The sequence below is a fragment of the Eupeodes corollae genome, chromosome 2, assembly GCF_945859685.1.
Source record: "Eupeodes corollae chromosome 2, idEupCoro1.1, whole genome shotgun sequence".
NCBI classification, from domain to species: domain Eukaryota; kingdom Metazoa; phylum Arthropoda; class Insecta; order Diptera; family Syrphidae; genus Eupeodes; species Eupeodes corollae.
Window position 1 is genome coordinate 153,332,899 of NC_079148.1, and position 19,531 is coordinate 153,352,429.

General features: G+C 31.9%; 1 protein-coding gene and 1 long non-coding RNA gene across 3 annotated transcripts in view; one reads left to right on the top strand and one right to left on the bottom strand.

The window, feature by feature from the left end:
- LOC129944309 (uncharacterized) overlaps positions 1 to 19,531 on the top strand; it is a 48,243-nt gene that overhangs the window by 26,992 nt on the left and 1,720 nt on the right. The gene's annotated exons all lie outside the window — the stretch shown is intronic.
- Positions 13,509 to 19,531, bottom strand: part of LOC129944305 (capon-like protein) — a 209,575-nt gene continuing 203,552 nt past the window's right edge. The window contains exons 5-7 of one of the 2 annotated variants that reach the window (XM_056053651.1): positions 16,787 to 16,954; positions 16,502 to 16,627; positions 13,509 to 15,294 (exon numbers count right to left, since the gene is read on the bottom strand). In XM_056053651.1, the coding sequence (XP_055909626.1) occupies positions 14,176 to 15,294; positions 16,502 to 16,627; positions 16,787 to 16,954 (1,413 nt within the window). In that variant the 3' untranslated portion in view covers positions 13,509 to 14,175. The remainder of the gene's footprint in view (positions 15,295 to 16,501; positions 16,628 to 16,786; positions 16,955 to 19,531) is intronic. The other variant, XM_056053652.1, reaches the window with a different exon arrangement.

Consider the following 19,531-nt stretch of genomic DNA (forward strand, 5'->3'; position numbering starts at 1 on the left):
TTGATGCATCATGAATTAGTTGAACTGTTTATACAAAATACTAATAGTAATGGTCCTAGCGCCGAATCTTATGGTAAGGCATTATCAAGTTTTCTTTTACTAAGCAATATGCACACTATCAATATTTGTTTAACTAATATACTGAAATTCTTCTTAGTTAAAATATGGTCTCCTGGAAGATTGTTTTCAGTGGGTTGAAAGTTTTGCTGAAATCAAAATTAAAAATCAAGGTAAATTGTTCAGCTAACACATATCATACAGTTTTTATTTATTCAGGTCTTTTCAATAAAATATGAGTTTTTAATAAACATAGTTGAAGAATTGCATTTCTTTGCCGAAGACAGTTTTAATAATATCGGTTCGAAAAGTTTTTCATATTGCTACGGTCGAAGATTCGTCTTGAAGTATTTTTTACTCAAAATGATATATTAAAAACATTTGCCCTCCTAAAAAATCGTTTTGCATTTCTTCTCCGTTTTTATAATATAGAAGCTAGAACTTGCCAAGAATCAATAAAAATAAGTAAAGCTAAAATTTGTATAATCTATTTTTCAATAATTTGAATTTTTTTCAAATTCAAATCACTTGAAATTCGCAAAAATATATTGGAAGTTCAAAAACAGAAACTTAAAACTATAACGATGAAAGTGGTGTACAAAACTTCAATTTTTATTTTGAATCGATTTAAATTTAATAAAAGTAACGTTTTTAAGCCCAACCCTTGGATGAAACCATTTCTAAGTTTGAACTTCGCTGATCATATTATCTAAAGTGTTTTTCTCATTTTTTAAGAAGGCTTATTTGTGTTTCCAGGTTTTCTCTATTTTTAAGTTTCTTGGAACTAAATAATTTTTGAAAATTTGGAAAATGGTCTTCAGCATTATTAGATCCGAAAATTGTTTGAAGTAAATTAAAGCTCTGTCTGATCTTGAAGAGTTTTTCAAATCCAAAACAGTGATGACTTATCAATTTTTCTTCCCCGAAAGAGCCTATGTTGGTCACCTCAAAAAAATTCACTTTCAACGTGACTTCAAGATGAACCTTGTACCATATGACAGTACGTATGTATGTTAGCAAGCCTACATAACCTAAAATAAAAAAGAAAAACTTATTCTCATGTCAAACACGTTGAGTGTGGGTGTAAACAACATAATGACTGCTCCCAACAGGTGCGGACAACGACTTTAAATTTGCGTGTGTTAACTGTTATACAACAAAAATAACAAATAACCACAGACTAAACTTAACTGCGAATGGTGCACCACAAACCATATCCTTTTTGTACATATCTTTACTTAGAATCCGCACTTACAACATTGCTTTTAATTAATGTCTTTCACTCCACTAGTCCATGGTCGATTTCCTTCTCACGGATCCTTTCACTGACCATTTTTGTTTTTGGTTTTTTTTGAAAGTCAGCCATAATATACTTTCACCGTTCTGTGCTTTCTTTTTGGTGTATATGTGTTTGTGCATACGTTTGGTGGTGGTTAAGGATAAATTTCAGATATGGGTTGGTGATAAAGCCGATTTAGCGAAAGAAAAACTGCACAAGCATATGTTATGTTCATCAGCAGGATTAGGGCCGAGTTCGTCCTCATACATGGTGTAAAAGGATGGGCACAAAATTATTAGGAAATATAGGTCACGTGTATTCGTTCGCTGTTTATTTTTTTTTCTACTTATATATGTTTTTCTTTATGTACTTCTAAAAAGAAAAGGAAGTTGTTGTTGTTGGAGTTCGAAAAAAAAAGAAAACATATACATGTCACCATATTCAATGGAAGAATATATAAGGTAGGGCAGGAAAAACTAAATAACCAAAACCATATGCTGTGCCATATTTGTATTCTCGATGATACCAATATCCTTTTTGCTGTTGCAGGTTCGACATTAGTTATTTTAACAGAAAAATAAAAATGTCTATAAGACATACATAACATTACTATTTTTTCTTCATGTTGCGAAATTTATTTTCATATCTACTCTACCTACAAAATGTACAGACATAATGGTGAAAACTTTTGTTCCTTCTAGGTATAGACTGTCACTATTTTACTTTCTATTTCAAGGACATGACCAGACCATATATAAACCGCATGTGTAATCAGAAGTCAATCGAATCCATTTTTCATAAACCAAAACTTGACTTTGAGGAGGTTTGAGAAATACCAATAATAAAATATATGGTCGCTTAGTTTTTACCCAATTTTTTTAGGATCTTTAATCAAAATCAATGTTGTAGGAAAACTTCAAGACAGTTGTCCTTGGTAGGCTTAGGTAATTAACAGTTTCTGTCAACATTGAAGGCTGTTATTTAAAATGTTGATTCAATAAAATAAGAGGGTACTTTTGATTGCAAATTGTGAACGGATGAATGACTTCAGAAAATTTCTGAAAATACAGCAATAAAGAATTTTTCAAACGAAGGTTTCATTTAAAAAAACCCGCTAGGTTGTCATCTTTTAACTTTTGACAAGTAAAACATGCTTTAAAATTGCAAATTCGCTTTTAGAATTGTAAACATTTAAGGATAAAAAAATATAGATTACAAACTTCCTGACCGTTTTATATCTCGAAGAAATAATCATGGTTGGGCCCCAAAACCATTTGAAAATAGTCTATGCGAAAGCTCCACAATCATTTCAAGAACTTAAAGATCGAAGAATACAGTAACAAATGTGCGAATTAGTCATACAAAATTTCAAATATTAAAATGTGAATGCAAAGACTTCAAGTGAACGCAACTAATGCATCATTTCTCAATTGATTGTAGTCAAAATTGTAGTTAAAAGTTCATTAGTTAGAAATTTTAAGTAACAATCTTAAGGGGAATAGATTCAATGAATGAATCTTTCTATTGAAGTTATAAAAGATCAAATTCCCAAAAGATTGCATTCTCTTACAAACCTGATAGTTTAATTCAATAGCATTCAAAATATCAGTCCATTTTTTTTATATCTAGAGACGAAACACAAAAGACATAAATATAAGATTTCCACCTTATTTTAATGTTAAGGTAGTTAGATGTCAAAACCATTCAATATAACTAAAATTATTCTTATAAATTGGTAACTTAAAATTAAAAAGTTTAAATATTCTGGTACAATCTGTTAATATTTCTTCAGTGACTTACTTGCTTACTTAAGGTGGCGCTACAGTCCTGTGTGAGCTGGGGCCTCACCCAACAAACTTCACCATCTAGCTCGGCTCCTAGCTAGATGTCCCCAGTTTCACGCTCGATCTACTGCGCTGTCCTGTGGGTGTAGATTCGAAGACTTTCCGGTCCGGAGCATTGGTTTCCATGCGCGTTATGTGACCCAGCCATGTTAGTCGTTAGACTTTTACCCTTCTGGCTAAATCTACGTCGCTTTACAGCCCGTACAGCTCGTCGTTCCATCTTCTTCTCCACTCCCCTTCGATATGGGACCGTGTAGATCACACGAGGAACTTTTCTATTGAAAAGATCCAAGTTGGTTTCATCCGCTCGGATTAAATCGGCAATGACTAAACACTTTAAAGCCTTAAGCAATCCTAGAGGCAAACAAAATTATCTTTTTGATCACTTTTTTTTTCAGAAACACTATACAAGCTCATTCGTTCCCGTCTGCCAGTATTTCTAAAAGCTTTACAAAATATAACTAATATTCTGCGTAAAATGAAAAAAAAGTTTAAAGTCTATACTTTTAATTGTTCAAAAAAGTAGATAGCCATTTTTATCAGCGTTTATTTGTTTGAGTTTTTTGTAAAAAAGTTATAGTTCGCATCTTTTTATAAAATTATCAAAAAAGTTAACAACAGTATTGTGCATACATATATCAAAATAAGTTTGATTTCAGTATTATTTCTTGCTCCCGAGATTTAAGTTGAAAATCAATTTTTACCAATTTTGGAAAGTTATTATTTCTTATATTAAAAATACCAAATGGATGTTTCTCAAATAAAATCTTAATTTGTTAATAATATTTTGTAAAGAATGAAATAATTTTGAAGTCAATTGTTTTCGAAATATTTGGATTTGAAAAATATTTTTAACTTTTTTTAGTAGTACATTTGTAGATCTTAATTTTATTATTAAAAGAACTATTTTCAAATTAAACCCAATGTTAACAACAACGTTTTCTTATAAGATAAAATAGGTTTGAAGCCAAGATCATTAATTTTTGAAACGATTTTCAAATTGAGAACATCCACATTTCGTGTTTTAAGAAAGGATCATGGTTTAGACCACCGTCCAGCTACGCAAGCAATTGGCAAAATTGTGAAGAAATTTGAAGAACCTAAATTGGTTACAAACATTGTGAGGCCTGGATAAGAGGCCTGATAATGAGGTTCGCGGCGATCCGTTTTGCTAGCGAGTTTGCCATTTTTCAATTATTGCTTCAGCTTTCGCCTTCTTCGTTTTGTCGACCAATTAACGAATTTGAAATGTCATAATGTTTGGTGGCGAGATGAAATCCAATAGCTTTTTTTTTGGCGGGTTCACAGGCGATTTGTTCGATTTCGTGGATTCTTTCTTCGTTGTGATTATAAAAAAATGTGAGTTAGCTTTATTTTTATTTTCTTATAAATTATTCACAATAAATTATAAAATTTTAAAATTCAATCAAGGAACGATAAAAACAAGCAAACAAATCGACATCAACTCTCGTCGAGTTTATGAAGCCAAATAAGGGCATTGCAACGGAACCACTCGTTGGTCCTGAATATCGGGCTAAAAAAGTGTACTGTGGGATAATATAATTTAAGACTGTTAGTTGTGCCATTCCAAGAAGTACGTCTTGTCCAACTCCTTTTTGGTACGATCCCTCAGCAAGAAATCTCAGGGTAACGGCAAGCTTTGAAATTGGAGGAATGCTGTTCTGATCTTTGAATTCCTCATTGATCTCTTGCAAAATGAAGACAAAAGCTTCTTTCGAAAGTCGAATAGTTTGATAAATCTATTAAGACAAAGTGTTTAGATTAATTGATTTATTTAACTTAAACTAAAAGGAAACAATACTTACTCAGTTGAAGGGAGATCCAGGGGAGAAGATTTGCTTCTAAGCAGTCTCCTGGACACCCGTCATCTTGGGGATTCCTGGGATTCGTCATATTCCTCCCTTTCAGAATAAATATTCACCATAAATGAAATCCGTCGAACCAAAAGTGTCAAATCAACGGAATATAGAAAGAACTGTTTTCGCTTCGAATTGAAAACGATCCGCCGCGAACCTCATAATTAGAACCAGGTTCCACCCGTACCACTAAAAATATCGCTGCTGTAATTGAAAGTGTTGTCGAAGACTTCAAAGTGTCAATTACTCGTCGTTCTCGGGAATAAGGACTGCCTTACGGAACATTATGGCGTATTTTGCATTCGGATCTCAACCTATATACATCCATATGAATTCCAGCTCACACAACAAGTGAAGCCAACTGCCCATTTTCATTTTCATCTTATATCAAATCAAACGGTGTGGAATTTCAGAGTGTATTAATATTTTTGACTTCGACTGTATTCTAAATTGCACGTGCTAGAAATCAGTGTAAGAAAACCAAGACAAATGAATACCATCACCAGCACATCACATCACATCACTGTTTTGAGGTGGTTTTTGTATTTTTGTTTCGTTTATTAACGCCCTTATCTTATTTCAAAAGTGATATCCATTAATCAAAGGAATAAAAAGGATAGGTAAGTAGGTTTCTCCTGTTTTTCTTTTTGTACAAATAATTTTATAAATATTATGTCATTACATTTTGTTGTACCTACTTTCAATGAAATTTTATGTCAAAGGCACTTGTGTCTTTTATTTTAATATAATTTTAGGAAAACAACAAAACAAAACACATCAAGGTACGAGTAAAATTTTAATCAGCTAGCAGCGATGTGGAAAAATGTGAAGGTATTATTCTTGTTCTAGAGAGATAGCACCTCTATAATAAAAAAGGTTAACAAATGCGGGGTACCTTTTTTCAGGGTGACATTTTGCGCAAATACAGAACACCGCAATACTTAGAATAACATTTATAATTTTATTTTTAATTGTCAGTTTTCTTATGTCAAAAGGGTAAATCGTCTTTTAGACAAACATTTGAATGTGTTATCCTGACTACAGTACAAAAGTCGGTTTAGTGCATTTCTTGGAAGAACGTTTTGGTCCTTGTTGTTGACTTTTCTCCATAAAAAAATGATACTGCCATGGTCACTTGAAAAAAGACTTTGACATTTAAAATAATTCATACAATTGGATAGACACACAAGATCCCAACCGAATTAAACTTGGAATTTTTAAAGGTCAATTTAATAACTTAATTTTAATATCAACATCGCAATTTTGAAGTATTGAATTTATCTTTGAGTATTTATATAACACTCAAAACATTTAACGTAAACCAACTTACTAACCCTTCTCTATTTCTCTGAGTTCCTACGTATATTTATAGGGAGTCGAAATCACAATATTTCATCACCTGAAACAGGACTCAAAGACAGAAGGTATACCTGTCTTGAAGCCTAAGGAAAGGATGTTTGTTAGAAAATACTTGATTTCATCTTCTTCACAGCAATTCAATTTAAATTCTTCGGAATAAATCTTCAAACAAAACAAAGCGAAACGCTGCGTCGCATCGCGTAGTCGGGTTGTCGTCGCATCGTTCGGCTACGTAAGGTATACGACAGTATTTCAATACGCGACAAGAAGACACGGTAAAGATGGTACACTATTTAGGGTAAATTTGTAATTAATTCCCAGTTTCTTCTTGGTGCTTCGTCATCGTGTCGTTTGTTGAAGTCATTTGAATAAAAGTCGAGAGTTAAATTGAAATAACTTAAGCCTCGAAGGGAAGAAAGTAATTAAATTTGAATCCTTCTCAGTTTGTGTATATTTGTGTACGCATCTTCTCAGGACGATTCAGAAACTAAGCGAGTTAAAAGGACCACATTCTATATTGAGGACGTGACGACGACGAAGATTGTGTATAAAGTATACATCAAGGATACACCTGAGAAATTAGAACTCAAATTCCATTCCATTTCGAAATCCAACAAACAAACGTCATCAGAAGTGATGTTGATATCTTCAAGTTATTTACTTAAAAATACCATCCCTTCCACAATTCACATCCACATGTTGTAAACAAATGTAAAAAATCGTCAGTAATTATTTACATCAAAACTAACTTTTGAAAAACCTCCGTGGGACTATTTTTGTTTAAAATCCTTAGTCACGTTAATTTTGTCACACATTTTAGTGCTCTTAATGGTCATTTTGGGGAGAGAAATAAAAACACGATCCAAAGGACAACAAAAAATCAATGAAATCCTTGGGATAGATTTGTTTTAATTGTAAGACAAAAAATAGACACGGACAAGTCATTTTCAGTTATTGTTTATAAAGGAACCTACAAGTAACTTGAGAGTATATAAAAAGTCATTAAGGAAATTTCCTAATTGAATTATGTCTGGCATGATACCTATTTCCAGGAATACAACCAAAAGGTATTCAAATAATTTGACATGTAATGCGATAAATTTGCCAGCTTAATTTTGATGGAAAATATTTTCCATGGAATTAATAAGTTCTTCTTTGAATTTTTGGATAAATTTAATTGAATAAAAGTAAAAGGTATTTTTCATGTTGTTAGGTATTTTTTTTTTGTTAAGTAGTATTACCAACATTTTATGAATCTCGTGTTTAATGGTCATAAAGAGTTAACAAAAGTTTCCTACCTATATGAAAGCGACATGTATCATATTGACATTTATTTTTATTTAGGAAATAAAATAAAATGTGCGACTGGAACGCACGAACTTTTAACTGTAACCATATTTTTTAACCATCAAATATTATTGAAACAGTTTTTCTGACTTCTGAGTGAGAGCTTATACGAAGAAAGGTGTTCAAATCAGTTCACTAGTCCCTGAGAAAGTTTAACAACAAAAAAGAAGCTGCAATCCCATCCACACATATCTCAACTTTCTTAGCTGCCTTTTGATATATTTCATAGTTTTACAAAATATTGATGACAGAATTTTGTGTTGGATAGCAAAAGTATGAAGTGAATTCCTTTATTTTTATTTCGAACACTTGAGTCGAAAACCATTTTAAGCAATTTTGTTTCTGTATTGTTTACGCTTTTTTTTTAATTAAAGTTGTTACTTGGATTTTCCGAACGTAATCTGCTTTAAATATTTATTTGGAAGTTTTAACCCTTTCGGTTTAAGTGTCAAGGCTATTTTGGCAATGACAGACAGACAGGGGCGGTTCCACTTATTTTTCACTTTGGTTATCCATTTTGTGGTTTCAAAAGCAAATGTAAATAAGACACTTATACAATTTTTTTTCATTATATTTCTTTCCAATTATAAAGTTGGAACGTTGATATTTCGTTCAAAACACTACATCATTTACATAGCCATCGCGCGAATTGTTGCAAGCATCGATTCTTTTGAGGTAGTTTTCGACACATGTCGGCGGTATCACAGTCATTACTTGATGAATGATAATATTTATGTGCTCCTGAGCTAAGGGTTTATTTGCATAAGCAGGGTCTTTCGCGCTGTGTGTGTCTTTCGAAATGTGCTGCGTTGCTGATGAAAATTTAGGTCGAAAAATTGCCGTCCACCGCCTAATTTTCAAGCACCCATTCAACGTACAAATTACGTTGTGAATGGTCAGCTGGCTTCAGTTATTGTGTGAGCTAAACTTTGTATTGATGTAAATGGAGATCAAAATTCAAAATTCGTCAAGGAATTGATACATTGGGGTCTTTGGCAACACTACGACTTCAGGGATATTTGCAGTGATACGAGCAAAACGATGGTACACAGGCCTTAAAATGTCTGCAACCAATCCAGTCCCTTCAAATTTCTTCACAATTTTGCCAATTGTTTCCGTAGTTGGACGATTATGTAAACCATAATCTCTTCCCAAGGCACGATATGTTGCTGTAGTAGAATCATCATTTTTGTAGTAGGAAGGTTTTAACAATGTGTATGCTTTTGCTCAGTTTTCGTAAATGTTAGACTTTCAACCAAAAAAATGGTTTGACAACTTAGTTTGACAAAATTCAAATTACAAACCTATCGCAAAATTGGTAACCCTTCAAAAAAAAAAAAACAAAATATACATATTTAAAGTTTATTCATCCACTGGTTCTTGAGATAAGGCCGACAAAAAAAGGGTATATCGTCCTTACTGAATATCTCTTCAAACCTTTGAATATGATTCTGGTGACCTTAAAACTTCAAGAAATGTACAAATATATAATTGCACAAATCAGTTCGGTGAAAATATATTTTTATATTGAAATAGGCCAAGTTTAAAAAAAAAGTTAAGAGAAAATTTCATAAAATTCAATCGGCCCGTTTTTAGGAATATAGAAAATTTCGTTTTTTGAGCAACAATACTGTATGGGGACTACTACTACCCCAACTTTTATTAATTTTTTGTTTAGGTTTTTATTTTTTGTAAAAAAAACTGTTAATTCGATTTTTCTCAAAATTTGTCGAAATGTTAAAAATAATATTTCTTATAATTAGATTATGGAAGCCATAATCTCAAGTTTTTGAAAATATATTTGAAATAAAATTTAATTTTTACCAACTTTAAGTAATGTTTTTTTAGGATTTTATTTTTTATAAGAAAAATGTCAATTTGAATTTTCTCAAAATTTTACACAATGCTAAAACCATTATTTTTCGTTACACAAAATTGTTTTAAAGATGAAATCATTTTTTATTCCTAAAATTTCTTAGGTGACAATTTTTTTTCCAGTTTTTGGTTTGGTATCACGTTACAATTTACAATGTAAAATGTAATTCGAGTCTCTTGCGTCATTGGTTCGTGAGATATTTAGGGTTAACTAAAATTGTCACCTTGTTTTTGAAACTGCTTTGGAAAAAAAACCACCTACGCAATTTTCGTGAGAGCCCCTTCTAGATCTTTCTGCACTATTATCTGTATAACAAAATTTATTTGAAGTCGATATCTCTTTTGGTTCTTGAGCTATTTACGACGAAAACGTCGCAAACGTACAGACGTACGAAGGTACGTACACACGCGCACACAGGCATCTTTCTAAAAATCTTGAGGTCCCTTGACCTTGAAACGTCGAGAAATTTCAAAATTTTCAATTTTGACAATACAATAATTTCCTATGGGAAGTTAAAAAATATGCTTCTGCTTGAAGCCTTAATTACAGTTTAATCAAGTTTAAACTCAATCGAACCGTTGCTTAAGGCTGTATCTGAATGAACGGCAAGGCAAACGAGCCTTCTTCTTTCACCTTGTCTGCTATCGTTATGTCATGTTTGATAAAAATCTTGTATTTCAAATTTAAACAAAGAAAATAATTAATCTTCTTTTTCTCCTTAAGACTCAGAATACAATGAACCCATGGTAAATCTGCTAATATACTTCAATCAATACGTTTTGAGAGAAATCTATTCATTTGCATTTCGTATCAATGAATTTCTCTTGATTAGAAAACAAATAATCTTTTTGTTTCAAGACCTTTGACTTTGTCTTCCCTTTTAATTAGCTTTTATCTAAATTGTGACAAATTTATCTAAGTTTAAGGAAGCATATGGCTGAATGTATTTGTGGTGGATTTCTCCGACATTCTCCTTAAGCTTTGAATATAAAAAAGAAAGGGACTAAATTTAAACTGCTAATAAAACCATTACGTGTAACATGCTTAAGTCTCTTGAACAGAGCCCCACAAATCTCTGGTTTAGTAGTCTTTTACTTATTTTCAATGTATACTTACAGCTGTAAACTGTTTTGTTGTCAATTTTATGGTTTAAATAATAAAACAAAGTTACAAAGAATGCATTCACACAAGATTGCATTCGATTGGTTGCTTCATTGAGTCAAGTAAATATTGTTTTAATAATTCTTTCTTAAGTAGTTAAAAATATTTCAACAGTTTTCTCCTGTTTCTTTTAAAATTAAAAACAATCAATTTTGGTAAAAAATGTTCATTTAATGTCTGATTTATTAAATTATTACAAATTCTAAAATTAAATTAAACTAATTACATTAATTGTTCTTGTATTTTTTTTCTCGTATTCGAATTCAAAATGATTCAGTCTCAGTATTTAATTAGCAATATGGAATGAATGATTAAAAATGAAATTAAAATTAAACTACAAATAACTTTTATTTTATTTCTTTGAAACTATTATTATTATTTAAAAATATGATAATATTAAGAATAAGTACTATATTATTTATATCGTTTATGATATTTCGTTTTTGTTATTCTTAACATTTAAATCAAAGTACAAAAAATGTCAATTTAGTTTTGATTTCTTATTCAATTCATAAGTGAACCTTTTTTAAATAAACGTTATAAATTAAACTAAACTGAATTTGAGACATAAGTTTCCTTAAAGAGTTCGTTTAACAAAATAAGCACTACTTAATTCGATATATTATGTAAATGTATTTTTTTCTCTCTCTGATTTTTGTTGGTATTTTTTTTTTTTTGAATCCCTAGACCCAATTAAACTCATATTATAAGTCCTCTTTTTTCTCCATGGAAAAAAGGGGGGATAAAATGATGAATAAAACATGACACATTTAATAGCGAATCTTTTAACAGATTCTTTTCTCTTTCCACATGGCGTGTGTCCTTTTAAGGATACCACTCTGTATCACTTTCTTAAAGCGAACTAAAAGCTCGGATACAATTGAAAATCAGATGAAGTGAAAACTCAGGTATTATATTTAAATCGATTGAGGTTGAGTTTCCTCTCGAAAATGTCGAATATTGAAAATTTAATTATGTGTTTTATGATGTGTTGCATTATTTGACATGGATTTTCCATTTAATACTGAAGAATAAAATCCTTGTCGATGATTTTTGGAGTTTATCGAAGTGAATGTGTTATTTTGAGCAGAATTTTCGTAACTAAAACGTTGTCACTTTTCCCAATCGCATTCCCAGCAATTTCCGACGTTTTTTCGCACTCATTTTCGTCCAAATACTACTGCTTCCTTCGACCAAAAGAAATTCATCGCATAAATCGTACTCCGGTTCTTTGGCACTATAATGGTCTTCTTGGAATTTTTCAGAGCGTGAGTCACCCGAAACAAATCCACTCTCTGGCCGAGATAACGATGCTGTATGCCAAGGCAGTTGTTGGAACCAACGTGCCACTTTGGCTGTCGATGAAAGCTGTAAATGTAAAAATTATAATTAAAAAATTTTTCTCTATGAAAAAAAAAGTTTTGTAAACAATTAACGTTGTTTTGTAGAGTGAAATAATTGAAAAATATAAATAGAGAAGAGTCCTAGAACAAGGACTACTTTTAGAAGCTTTGATGAAGATTTAAATTGAAGGAAATTAGTTTTTAAACTCGTTTTATAGAGACGTCTTTAATTTATTCATTTAAAAGAGATTTGTTTTTTAATCTGATTAAAAATAAATTAAGGTGCGTAGCAAAATGTTGCTCTAAAAGTTTTCTCCTGGGTTACCTTATAGAATTTTTTAACAAATTGGTGAAGTCCTTCCAATTTCTTTACTTACAATAAAACAACAAAAATGGCGGTAAAAGCTTGAAATAGATAAAATGTTGGCGTTGTAAATTTGTTTCCTAATTGTACTTTGTGGCGTAGACGTAGTTTTTTGTCATAGTTTCCAGTGTATTTTTAAACCTGATGCATAAGAAATTTTGTCCAATTAATTTAAATTTGGAAGTTATTAAGGTTTTAAAGAATTTTTTTTAATCGAATTTTAAGGTATCCCGAAAGAAAAAATTGATATCTCAAAATCGGGATCAAATTTTCTAACAAAATTCGAATTTAAAACGCATATCTATAACCACTAAATATTTGCATATTTATGCAGCAATTTTGGTTTCCTTACAGGTGTCAATTGTCTCGGGTTTATGCGTTCACCAAAAGTTTCTTTGAATACCATTGTTTTGGTAATAAATGTGCTCGATTTGCAAACGCCGTTCAAGAGTAATGAAACGGAACCCTATATTTAGCATAAATCTGAGACAGCTGTCAAAAATACCGATTTCGAAAAAATGTATTGGTAGATTAAAAACCGCAATAATTATTTTCGAAAACATTTTACATATTGAATGGTATTTAAAGCGCAGTTCGTGCGTACCAGTTGTTCACTTCAATTTTGTGTATTTGCCTTGGATCTCTGTGATAACATTTTGTTATAAAAAGAAGAACTAAAATTCTAACTTGTTTGAATGATTTGCTTCGTGGAGCTTTAAAAACGCGAATTACTCGCGATAAAGAACTTCAAAAATGAATTAATTCGTAGTCGAACAATTTTTTGAAAAAGGAACAATTGATTTGGTTTCACCTCTTTGCAAGACTTTATTTTATTGTTTTCTCAAAACCTTTCTCAGAGCAGCTGTTTGTTAATTTTAAGCTGAAAATCGATTTTTAAAATATTAAAACACATCACACATCCAAAATTAATTTATCATTTAAAATTTTAATATTCAACATAAAATATAACAAATATTTTGATTTAATTTCCTTACAACTATGAATATATTTTACTTATAGCACTAAAAGTCACTTAGTTCTTTTATTTTGTGAATTAATTACAATTATTATTTTTCGCGTTGAAAAGTGACTTTTTAAATAAAATTATTTATTTTAACTTAAAATTGTAATTGAACTTAAATAAAATAAAAAACATATATTTCGATATTATTCCAGGTAATCAATAAGACGCGTTCTTAGAATTTTTATTTCTATTTAATCGTTTTATGTACAAGTTTAAAAAATGAAAAAAAATACATAATTAAATATAACTTAATTCATTTTTCAATATTTTTAATCGTTTCTTATTTTTTTTTTTTTAATTTTTGGCTTAAAATTCATCTCAATGCAGTCGGCAAAATTAAACCTTAACATTATACGAGTTATAGGACTAAAATTTAAAAGATATGATGTGCAATTTTGTTATAGATAGGTACAGTTTTTAAAAATAACCTTAACACGTAAATTCTGTGGCACGCTGAATTCAGTAAATAGTAAAGTTTTTGGTTGAAAGGGGGGTTTCCTCTATCACTTTTTCGAGTGTTTTCATTTTTAGAAATACATGATTTTTTTTTGGTTTTTAATACTGTCAGAGAATTCAGTGAATTTTTCAACACCAACCCCTTAAGAATATTTTATGAAAACTATATAATACTTAAGAATAAAAATCTATTTAGTAGTGTGTCGCGCCCAAGCTGTCCTTTGAACTTGACTCATCATTTGGCTTCGATTTGGTACTTTTTCACTTGTGCTTCGGGTAATGAAACTCGGGGTCGCTGAGAGTTTTCTTTGGTTCGTAACGTTGCCGGATTCGTCGGTGACTTTAAGCATGACTGTGTTAAACCGTTGTTCGTTCGTAATTCTGTTCGGCGATGAAGAGGTTGATGCCTCGGCTGATGATCGACTGCTATCGAGGTTGCCATTGTTGTTCCCGCTTCCACTGGCACCGGTCAAGTTGCCGTTGGAAGCCCCTCCTGATGATTTCAGAAAGTTCTGCTGATTCTCTTCCAGTCTATTTAGGTTCTTGTCTATGCTCATGCCGAGATCGTCATTGATCGGGCTGTTTGAGTAGGAATTTCGGTTCATAGTTCCCATGGGCGAGGGAGTTAGATTGCCCAGGGAACTAGGGGTGCTTAAAAAATTAAAGGGACTGTTGTTGTTCGGACTGCAGGACATGGGGTTGACATAGAAGAACGAGTTGTGCGGTGAATTACTGTTGCCTATGGCTCCTGCCCCGTTCATGTTTCCCGGATTGTTGCCATTGTTCCCAGGGCCGAGATTCAAAGCCTGTAGGCGGTTCAGGAGTTCTTGGTTCATTTGGAAGAGCTCCTTTGAGAGCATATCCTGATTTCCCTGAGCCGATATGCTTGAAAACTGGTTGCTCAGACTCTGAAGGGCGTTCATTGGCGGTATTGGACTGCCTGATGGCTGAGTCACTGGAGGACTGCTCAGATGCAAGGAAGACTGTTGAAGTTGTTGTTGCTGCTGCTGTGGTGAAGTCAGCTGTTGTTGTTGGTGTTGTTGCTGTTGTTGGTGCTGCTGTTGTTGTTGTTGCTGCTGCTGTTGGAAAGTTGAACTGATATTTTGAAAATTCTGCAGATTCTGACTCTGCTGATTGAGCCCACTCAGCTGATGGCTCAGTGTTGTAAGCTGCTGGTTAATTGATCCCAAATTGTTTATCTGTTGATTAATGGTTGCCAGATTATTGTTGTTCGATGATGCAAGGACTGCTTTTCTTAAGGCAACCGATAAATCAGCGGGCTCTTGAAAGAGCATTTGTAGCTGTGACTGGAAAAAAGTTGAAAATTTGTTCATGAAGTTAAGACAACTCTGCTTTATTATTGAAAAAAAAACACAACCAAAACATCGTTTAAGCAAAATCATGTTAAACGTAAAAATAGGAAGCACTTAAAAAAACACAACTGCGAGCGAACTTCAAGCATGCAAGCACTTTTAATAGACTCAATAAAAATCAAAACACAATAATTGAATTCACTCAGCAATAAAAAAAAACGAAATCAAAACAAACACGAATAAAATTTATATGAAATAAAAACTGCAGCGGCTATATTTTAGCTGTAATTGAATTAAAGCTTAAAAGAAAATCACAGGGTGGCCTTAAAAAAATTAGGTAGGACTTGCAAATAAAGCAGCATTCTTTTTTAAGGCTTTAAAAACATCAAAAAAGCTTAAAGAATCAAGGTTAGTGCTAAAATATAAAATCGTTAAAATTTCTTCTTTACAGAAATTCGGTCATTATTCCTTAAGGGTGCCTTTTTTTAAGGTATAGAACTTTAAGTTGGCAACACTATTCGAACTATTGGCCATTTAGTCAGCTGTCAAGTGATTGCAGCCTTAAACATCGTGCATTTGACGCCGTTTGACTATTTGAAGGTATGTGAAGTAGTATATTTTATGGTAGGCGTCAGCGAGGCAGACCATGCTTAGCCTGGAGAAATGGGGTAGAGAATTATGTCCAAAGTCTTGGTATAAGCAACTAGATGTCGTTGACTCGCGATCAGTATAAATGGAGACACCTATTGTATGAAGCTAGGACCGGATCCCGGTTGTCATTATTGTACACCAAAAAGCTCGAAACACATCCGCAGCGCTATTCCCGATGTACGGCCCAAATATTGGAACTAAAATTCTACTTCTAGATTAGTCTTCGTCATATGCCAAAAACCATGTTTAAGTAATGATGCTAGAAGCGTATGATTCGAATAAATTAAGTTTCATATCAATGTACAAAAACCATCTTTGTGTTATTCCATTTCAAAGTTCTATAGCTCTGAAAAAAGCACACCCTTTATTTTTAACGACTGTAATTTGGGATTGCCTACATTTTCCTTTGTTTTACTATTTTTGCACACCCTGTTACAACACTATCAGCCACAACTAGTAGCAAAACAATAAACATAACAAAAACAACGTTAAAGGACAAAAAATAACAACAACAATAAAAATTCACATGCTTGCAATTTATTTTGCTTACCTGTGGTGCCAGAGCTATATTGGCCGACGTTAGCCCGGTGGCGGCTTGTGGATCCGTATACGCCCCCAATGATGCCAGGTGTTCTAGCAGTTCTCTATTTTGCTGAAGCAATTGTTGGGTACGAGCCTGCAATGTATGCATACAAAGGTATTATAAAGGTACATCATAAAATTGAATTAAATTTTCATTTGCCCGGCAGGCACTTATCACTGCACATTGGGATAGTTTAAGACCCCCCCTCCCAGTCTCCGACCCCCCATCAACTACACCTGTTACTTTACATACCTGAGCTTCGATTCTTGCATTCGTTTCGGATATCAACTGCTCTCGGACGAGCATCAATTGTGCCAGGGCTTGGCGGGTCTGCATGGCTTGTTGTTCTAATTGATCCTTGAGCTTGTTGATTTCCCTGCTGGGCGATATGGGTGATGATGGCGATTTCTCCTCGTCAGTCTATAATATATTAAAACAATAAAAACAAAATAAATTTAAATAAATAAAACAACAACAAGTTAAAATAAATTGAATAGCAAAATATGAAATCGAATACAATCGAGAGTTGTTGAATAAATAAATTGAATTGTGCCGGGCTAATAAATTTTGCAGAATTTGATTAAAAATAAATTTTATATAAAACAAAGAAATTGGTTAAGCATGAGTGAAATCAGGAGCATGAGAGAGCATAGGTTGGAATTAATAGTCTAAATTGAATGCCAGAAGTCAGTGGAGAGTTTTTATTATGCTTGAACTTTATTTAGAATTGAGTTAGTTATAGCGATATCAATGTTTTGCAGAATTGAAATTATAATAAAGAAAGAAATGGTTGGGTAATTAAGAGGCAAGATGGTTTGCTTTAAGCAGATGGTTCTTATTTTTTGAATTCTACATTTTTCAATCAAAAGCTTAAATTTATTGAAAAATCAAACAAAAGAGGGTAAAATTTTATATACACAATTTAATGAATTAATTTTGGGATGAAGACTTTTCAAACTGAGACGACTTTTACGGAAGAACCCACCATTTCCAAGTATTAAAGTTGGTTGTCTAAAGTTAAAAAAAATTGTAGTATTAGAAGTAAGTTTGAACCTTTTATATTGAAAACAATTCTCTAGCGACCTGGAATTGATTTGACAACTCTTATAGTGTTTTTATTAAAATTGCAACAATGTTGATCTATTTAATACACGATTGAACTAAATGCAATGATAACTCAATTAAATTTCAACTCGGTCGGTTACAGATGGAATAATTGGCTTTTGAAAATAATTCAATTAAAGGTGCTTACAATTTGATTAGGAATGTGTTCGCTTTAATTTGATATAGTTTATGTAAATGATATGCCTCAATTGGTTCTCTATTGACAATGTGTTGAATTTGTTTTCAGAGTTTCTAAGAAAATGGATATTTTAAAATGATATTTCTTGTGAACTACAAATTGTCATCTAAGGAACTTTAAAAATAATTCAATCCAAGAACTGAATTTTCAGCTTTTTTTTGTATCGAGATATTTGTCGAATATAAGTGATATGTTTGGTAGGACTTTTATGCAAGAAAGGACTTTTAGTTTAATTTTCTATGAAATTCAGCCAAATTCAACCAACGTGAACGGGTCTCAGTTCTATATGATCAAAATTCTGTCTGGTTACAATTTTGTATTTTAAAACACTGCAAAACTTATACAGCCAAAAATTCTATATTAACAAAATACTGTATTTAATAATACTATATATTCAAATTTCTCATCACAAAATATTGTATCCTTATAAAGTGAACGTTCCTGATAGTTCTATTTTTTACTATCAAAAAAGTTTTGATGTGATCATGAAAAATTCACTTAAAATATGAAAATTTACGACTTTTTAAGAAGTCACGTTTATTCAAAGAATATTAATACATGTTACTGTCTTAAAATATTTTGTAAACCAAAAAAAATTTGTTTTAAGAAATTCCATATTTCAAAGTGATGAAAATAGTCTGAAAAATAAAAATCGTTTTGGTAGTGTAAGAAAGTGCACACGTTTTCATTTTGAAATAAAGAATTTTGGCCAACTTGGATTTCGAAATATAGGGGCCCTTCTATGTAGCTCGATTCTTCTTTTGATTCTATTCGAAACTGATTTCCGATTCTACTTACACATCGTTCTACGTATGAAAGCAGAATCGGATGCCGGTTATACCAACTTGTTTTTAAAAAATTTTCTACTTACTAAAAACTTACGAGTATCGAGTTTTTTGACAGTTTTAAAAACACAAAAAAAAAAATAAAACATCAAATTTTTGGACAACAATATAATTATTACAAAAATGGCTTGAAAAGGCTTGTGCATACACTTGTGCCCACTCAATTAAGCCACATCAATTATCACGCGATGTAACTAAAAATATTAGTTTCCTCCAACTCTTATACTGATTGGACCATAACAGTTAACAAATTCCCTTATCTCACTTAAAGAATCACATGACAAGGTTAGGTTGTAAGGTTAGGTTAGAGTGCTCATATAATTAAGAATACTAGTTTTTGGATCGACTATCATTCATAAATTATTTAAATTCATTTTTTTAGTGCATTTAAATTTTAAGTTCATAACATTCTCATTAAAATGAGGAAAAATAAAAGTTCCAACCCAACTGAAAGAGAAATAATTTGGGAGTGCTTCAAAAAGGAGAAAAATATTTTAAAATTAACCCGAACACTAGGTTTTTCTCGGGGCAAAGTCAGAAATGCACTTGCAGATTTAAAAAAAAAAATTATACTTTTGAGAATTTATTTCGAAAAAGACCACGAAAAACCACATCTGCTGATGACAGGCAACTTGTAAGGATTAGCAAGAACGACTCTTTTCTAACTTCAAATCAAATAAGAGCACAAATGGAAGAAAATTACAACGTCGTGCTATCAGCACAAACGATCCGAAAACGCCTCAAGGAAAAAAACTTGAATGGACGAATAGTCAGACGAAAATCGAACCTGTCGAAAAAGAATATTTTTCGAAGACTGAAATTTTCCAAAGATCATTTTCAAAAAAGTTC